The sequence below is a fragment of the Tasmannia lanceolata genome, unplaced genomic scaffold (genome assembly GCF_043159265.1).
Source record: "Tasmannia lanceolata isolate RefF3 unplaced genomic scaffold, GAP_Taslan_0.1 ptg000002l, whole genome shotgun sequence".
Lineage (NCBI taxonomy): Eukaryota > Viridiplantae > Streptophyta > Magnoliopsida > Canellales > Winteraceae > Tasmannia > Tasmannia lanceolata.
This window is the reverse complement of record NW_027518679.1, coordinates 45,393,029-45,400,475: the sequence shown is the minus strand read 5'-3', so window position 1 is coordinate 45,400,475 and position 7,447 is coordinate 45,393,029. Positions and strand designations below refer to the sequence as shown.

The 7,447-nt window shown below is 44.0% G+C and overlaps 1 protein-coding gene across 1 annotated transcript; it reads right to left on the bottom strand.

Moving 5' to 3' along the window:
* Positions 1-4,021: 4,021 nt before the first annotated feature.
* LOC143885453 (patellin-6-like) lies at positions 4,022-6,747 on the bottom strand. The gene is made up of 4 exons (XM_077389645.1): positions 5,962-6,747; positions 5,728-5,852; positions 5,276-5,417; positions 4,022-4,499 (listed from the first exon to the last, which is right to left on the bottom strand). Exons 1-4 carry the CDS (start codon positions 6,643-6,645, stop codon positions 4,239-4,241), a joined length of 1,212 nt encoding a protein of 403 aa, XP_077245760.1. The 5' UTR covers positions 6,646-6,747; the 3' UTR covers positions 4,022-4,238.
* Between the last annotated feature and the right edge of the window lie 700 nt (positions 6,748-7,447).

The following is a 7,447-nucleotide window of genomic DNA, read 5'->3' as shown; positions in this document are numbered from 1 at the left end:
AACATCACTGGGTCCCGAGAAGGCACAGTCCGCCCACCATCGAACTAATTGAGCCTCCAAGAGGGGATTTTCCAGCCAAGCTAATTCAAATCGGAATGGAGGGGCGCCCCAGGACTCCATTTTAGGGGACAAAAGAAGAGGGCAATGATCGGAGACAGAATGGGGTAATGCCTGCTGGTAAACTTCTGAGATGCCTGTCAACCAGTCGCCCGATAAAAGAAACCTATCAAGGCGGCTCCGGTTCGTACCTCTTGCCCATGTGAAAGATGCACCGCCCAACGGTAAATCGACTAGCTCGTTGTTTGCGATAAAATCAGCAAAATTTCTCATACCCACAGTAATGCGCTGACCCCCACTTCGATCTCGTGAATCTAGAACTTCATTGAAATCCCCCCCAATACACCAAGGAGCGGAACATAGGCCACGCCTCTGATTTAATTCTTCCCAAAAGGAACACTTGTCGGAAGCGGAGAAAGGACCATAGACGCCTGTGAATAACCATTCTGATTGATCATTACATTTGCAGAAGGCTACAGATAGTGAGAAGACCCCTCGCCAAACATCCGAGCTGGCCCACAAGACTGTATCCCATGCCACCAAGATACCCCCTGAAGCTCCTTTGGATGCTACGAAAGCAAAATTCCAATCAGAGTTGAACCCCATGCTACTCATATCTATGGAACTGATTTGCTCCATCTTAGTTTCCTGTAGACACACCACCTCGGGTCGCCGGTGTTTAACTATTGCTTTTATTTGAATTCGTTTCTCCCGAGAGCCCAAACCATTGATATTCCAGGATAGAATCTTCATCAACAACTAGAGTGCAGTGAGATCCTCCCCTCCCCAACTCCATTTTTTCTTCCTTTTGTCTTACGCTTGAGACCACTGCTATGCGATCCAGAGTCATAATTGATATCTGAGTGGAGCCGTATCAATTCTCTCTCCGTACGTTTCAGATTTGCATCGGATATAGGAGCAGGAGATGACACTCCATCGACCTCCCTCAATTCTGCCGCCTTTATGTTGGATCGGTAATCTTCAGCCGGCCCCGGATAAACTAGGCCCAAGTGTGAGCTGAGAGACACTGTATGATCCACCATCAATTCAATCACCTGATGGATAGTAACTGGACCAGATTCAACCCGAAAAGAAGAGAGTGATGGGGCACAAAGCAGGGGCTGTAGGACTGCCTTGCTACACCATCTTGGAGAAGGAGGATGGGAGTAGTTGCCGAGTGAAACCTGGACCAGTGAACAAAAGGGCCGCCCCCTAGGGGTACCGTAGAATAAAGAACGCATATCACCCCAGCAACGATTGTCAAATAGCACCACCCTTAGCCCCACCCGGCACTGAAGGGAAAAACAGTCTTCTCTAGGTAAAAAGAAACATCTGCTGGTGGGATTTATTGTCTTAGGTCCTCTCAACTGGCTGACCCCAGTCTCCTCTGCTGTCACATAATAATAAGATCGATTGTTACCCGAGATACTGAAATTGGAAATAAGACTCTTCTGGGTAGAGCTCAAAACTGCCGAAGAGGAGGGGGTGGTTGAGCCAGGACATACGTGATGAGGCTCGAAATCCCTCTCCCCTTCCTGGGACCCAAGATCCGCCAGCGAAGAATCCCATCTGACTTTATCGCCAACCCCTTGTGCATCAATTTCCTCGCGCTCCGAAGCGAGCACGAGACTGACACCCACTCGAGAGGAGTCTCTTTGATACGGAGAAGATAAGATGGATATAATATCTGCATAGCTGTTGACCTGGGAGTACGGAGAATCGGAATAGGGAAGTCCCTGAATAGGCCGATCGGCACTGTGCCACCTGAGTTCCTGTGTGGGACCCTCTGTTTGAATTTGAACATTTGCCTCAGAGGAAAGGTTGAGATCCGGCAACTCCTGCTGAGCCCGAATAGCGATTGGTGGGAGCGCAGATTCCACCATTCCAGGGTTGGCGACATTGAAGGCCGACTCTGAGAGGATCTCTGGGACGACAATGGATGCATTAAATGCATGCTGGACTTCGTTGATGGACGGTGGGTCTTCATTGATAACACTCATGTTGTTAGTAATGAGATGATGATTTACCTCCTCCTCCTCAACCAGCATCCCATTTGAATCAATAGCTGATAAATTGACACAGTGCTTTTGTCCTTCGTCAATTTCCCGGGAGGCGAGAATCCAGCGAATGGTGCCATCGATAGAGCTCTGGATAGAGAGTTCATTTCCAGGGCGACCTGCAGTTACGATCTTCAACCTACCCACCCCATATCCGGAACCAGCATAGCATGAGACATCCACCTCCACCACTTGGCCTAATTTTTTACCGATGCGCCGAAAATTGTCTGCACACCAAGCATCAGGCGGAACGCCTTCTATTTTCCACCAGGACGATTTCCCCCCCTTAGGAAATTTTAGATCCCAATTTTGCAGGTCTGCCAAAGGAGAATCGAATGAAGAACTCCAGTCTCTGATCAAAATCGAACGATTAGCACCTGCAGGGATGGCAATGTGTAGTTCAAGAGGAGCAATTTTATACACCACTGCTTCACTCCCTTGTCTGCTATTCTGAACAAGCCATATCTCCAAGGCATCCAGATCACCATCCCAACCCTCCTTCATCTTCCCCCATAGTCCCAAGTCTGCATTACTGATAGATTTAAGGGGGACTACCTCCATGCTGAAAGCTACCCCTTCTGAAGTCGCAGGAAGCAAAGCCTCCGATCTAACTGTCTCCGCAGGGAGCTCCTGTGGTTGAGGAGGACGACTCACCACCGGAGCCGCTCTCTGTAAGTGTCGACCGGGAAAATTGAAGTCCAAACTGGACCAAGCTTTGTGACATTTCCAGCAGCTGGCCCTCCTGCTAAAATTCCGAAAAGAACACCTGTGGCATCTCCAGTCTCCCAAAGCTCGACTTTGTCTTCGGTGGAAGGCATTCTCCAGACGTCTGGTCTTCCTGGTTCGGACGGGAATCCAAGCCGCCTCTTCAGCTCGGCGAATTCGGAGGCTCACCTCATCGGTAGGCCCAGACCGTAACGGATGCCCACAGGCCGTCCGGGCGCCCAAATGACTAGGTTCATGTTGGATTCGCCGGAATCCAAGCGGGGTTAAATTCGCCCCAGTTGCCCATCTAGAGTTCACCCCCACTACACGGCTGATCCCGCCGGAGTTCATATAAAGCACCAAAGGTTCCACCACCCAGCAAAATGTGTCGCTCTCCCAATATTGTGAACGGATCCTTGACGGAACTCCGATCCCGGAATCTAAAGCAAATTCCGGCGATCCGCCCAGCGTCTTGAGTACGGCTGCCGTCTGGAAGTCGCCGGGGTCGGATCTCTGGTGCCGGATTCGGAAACAGGGACCGGATCGGGATGGAATCTCTCCGCCGGTGAGCACCCGCCGGATTCCGTTGCCGGTGCTCGGAGCAACAAGGCCGGATCTCTCGGTAACCTGTCAAGCCTTCGTGGCTGACGTGACAGGTGAGGAGAGAGAGGAGGAGATATTTCCTGCCGCAGATTTCTCGTACCTTTTTCTCCAAATTCCACCCAAAAATTCCTAAGAAGGAGAGATATTCTTGCCAGACTTTATGTTCCTTTTAGCTTTTCTTCTTTGAATGAAACAATCTTCTGTTTTCTTCTCTTTCTAAATATGACAAACGGCAGATGTCAATTGGAATCAAATCTTTCACTTTCGTAAACTTCTGAACATTTTCTTTGGGCAATTCAAAAAGTTGGTGCTATGACTATGAGCTCTTACTTTCCAGAGGATTGCTACTAACATTCGCCCCAATAAAAAGAGGTGGAAATATCATTTCCCCGCGTGAAAATTTTCAATTATTTAATTATGATCGTGTGGTGGCCCACAGGATCAACATGCCAAGACATTTTCTTTACTTCTATGTATGCCTTATTTTTTTCAAAAAGTAAAGGGTAACAAGACACAATAACAGGCAAGAGCACGCTATAGAGATGATGATACCAACACCAATGCCTACCAATTCAGCAACAACATCACCACAGGGCACAGACTAGTCATTTTCTTCTTTTCAAAGCCCAACAGAGAAAAATTAAACACAAAGAAAAGAGAAAGCAAGACCAACACCTCCTTTGTTCATTACATCAAATTTTCCAAATACACAACCCATCAAAGACCAGAAAACAAAAAGAACAACCACCCTCTATAGTATAAAAAACCAGCTTTCTCTCAAAAGGAAAATCCTCTCTTTTATAAATGGGTATTATCTTAAGTAGAGGATGGTTTAAGCACCAAGTATCTATAAGCTGCAACTTTCCTTCTCCTAGAGTTGGTGTTGTCAATGGAGAGCACCATTTTCCCAGCTTCTTTCGAAGTATAGGAGTTACGAATGGGTTCCTCGCCCGCGGCGATTCTTCGAGTCTTCTCGATCGCGATCGTGTAGCTTCCTTCGGCGCATGGCGCGAATTCAGCGCTGTAATCCAAATCCCAGCTCCCAACTACTAGATCCCATGTTATGGTAGCTCCATCCTTAAACCAAATAATCATCAGACTCTAATTAGTGTCAGTTCTCTGTTTTGAAACTTTGCTAACAGCTTGTTATGGGCACCAATTAACTTGATAAGAAATGGGTCACTCGTTTTATACAAGAAATTAAATGAGCACCTGGATCAATTCAAGCCCATTGATCCAAGCCCTAATTTGGATGGTGCGCCAACTGGAATATTCATAGTACAAATATAAAACTAACCAAATCTTCACACATAAGGGAAAATCACTCGTTGTATTACATAATATTGTCTAATTAAAGACAATGATTAGATGTAATGAATACCACTCGATGCATTCAGTAATGGTGGAGAAATATTAGAGAGCAATGCCCTTTGGGGGCTAGAAAAATATTCCATGTAGCCTGAATTTTCCAGTGGTTTGTAAACTCATTTTCCATGTAATTTTTCTTCCAAAATAGAAATTTTTCCCTGTTTTGAAGGAAAATTCTAATCCTAATCGACCCGGAATTTTTTCCAGGGAAATATTTTTTCAAGAAAAATTTTCCTTTCATCCAAACATCCCCTGCCCAGGCAGGATATGATCTGATGTTAAATAAACTAGAATTTGTTGTTGATCAACTAAATAATAAACACATTACCTATTTAAAGTGGTAATAATATTTAATTTCTTTGGTTTTGCATCAAACCCAAGAAAGAACAGAAATAATATAATGAAGAATTTAAAATACAAGAACTGGATGAAATAAGTAATAATAAATGATAGAATGAGAATGAGAATGAGAAAAAAGGAGATACCTCAATCCCATCGATTTCTAGGTATACTTTCTCTCCTCCATTCACTGTAAACTCAGATGCTGGCCTGGGTGGACCAGTTTGCAAATCTTCTTTCAGGCTTAGCCCCCCATACTGAACCGGCACGTTTTCCGGCCTTATGAACCTGACCAAAGTAACAAATCAAAAACCCACTTCAGTATTTCTATCACTCTGACAAAAGGAAAATAAATAAAAAAATAATAATAACTAAATATCAATGAGAAATGCAAAATAAATTTTCATTATGAGGAAAATAATAATAATTTCTATCAAATAAAAAAAACAAAAAAAAAAACACCATAATCCATTTCAGATTCTCGACCAATGCAATCATAATATGCAATTTTAACAAAACCCATTCCAGATTCTTGATCAATGCCACCATGAATAGAGATTTAGGGTTGAAGAAAAAGGTTAGGAAGAGATGGGCTCACTTGTAAAGGGTCTCAGTAACATTTCCTTCTCTAGTAATCACAAACTTGCTCTTAGTCCTTTGAGTAAGGAATGGACTAAACATCGAATATAACATACTGAAATACCATGGAACATTGATAAAAACCTGAAAAATAGATATCAAAAGCATTCGACAAATAAATGGACTAAGTAACTAAATGAAATCAAGATACTGTTTTACCAATTTAGGCCTTAGAAACAGGAAGAAAACTTACCTTTTTGGCCACCATCTCTGGATAATTATCTTGAAACAGGGAGAGAATCTGATTGGAAGCCAATCTGAGCTCTCTTTTGGGCATGTCCTTCAAGTCAGTTACCTGGATAATGGAATTTATCCCACCTGGTTTGAAATGCAGCAAATTTATACCCCTTTCAAGGACTTGAACTCTCCACCTCAGAAAGCTCTTCAACTTATCTTCATCCCCAAAAATCTTCTCATACATTTCTTTATCTTTGAACACTCCATAAGCATTATAACAAACAGGGTGCCCTTCTCTATCAGACCCATGCATGTAAGCCACAACCCCTTCTAGCTCTTTAAATCCCAGCTCCTCTTCCACCACTATTTCAGCTCCAAAATCCTTCCTCCAGGAAAGACATTTCTGTAGCATTGTGAGAGAGTCTGAGACTCTGAAATCCCTGGCCCGGAGGAATTTCAAGAGAATGACATTGGCTCTCTCGTCTTCCCCTAGAAGTGGAATGCCCCACATGGAATTAGAGTCGAGAGATGAAACAGAGAGCTTCTCTTTCAGCTCCTTCAATGCCTTGTTTTCTGAAGGCTTAAGCTGGGAAACGTTGTGGGTGTCTTCTTTGAAGGAAGGGGTAGGAGCTTCATGTTGTTGGGTTTGCTGTATTGTGAGTTTTGGGTTTATGAGAGGGAGAGGAGATGAAGCTTCCATGGGAGAGGTTTTGAGAGAAAGTAAGGAAAATGGTGGAGTGGGTGATTGGTACTTGTTCCGTTTATTTTTTCTTCTTGGTCTCTCCTCTCACTGTCTTTCGGTTTTTCATACAAAATGACAAGAGGGGGGCTGAACACATGCGCAAGAAGACAAATAGGTGGGCTAAGTCCTCGACTTTCGTCTTTATTTTCTCAAAAGAAATCCCGTTTTGGAAGTGTTTTCCTTGTAAAATTAGGTCCCGTTTGTTTGGATGCCGAGAAGATTTTGATTTGGATTTCTAACATTTGCAGCCCTTTTATGTTGTGATTTGGATCCAGATCAAATCCTTTGGTTTCCAAATCAGCTACGGTGAAAAAAATCAGATTTTCAAATATACTGTGGAAATAAGTAATTGGAAAGCCACAGATCTTACACTTTCCTTCACCATCTTTCTCCTCAACCTCTCCCTCCTTAGGAAGTACCCCCTTCCCTCTTTGTCTCCCTCAACATGAGCTGGTGGATCTATTCATTTTGTATTCAAAACTCAATTCCAAATCCAAATACAAAATATGAGGTATCCAAACGGGCCCTTAGGGAAATGATAAATACGCCCCTTTTCTTTAGGGATAGACATATTACTCTCCCTAGTAAAACAAGCGGGTCGGACAGGGGCGAGGCACATATAGCATGAGGGGGGCCATGGCCCCCCAATGACTTGAAATTTCTCTTTACACACTACTGATTCCTTGGATAAAAAATTAGTGGCTTAGCTATTTTAGTGGTCATGGCCCCCCAATGACCAATGTAGGCAAGTGTATATTAG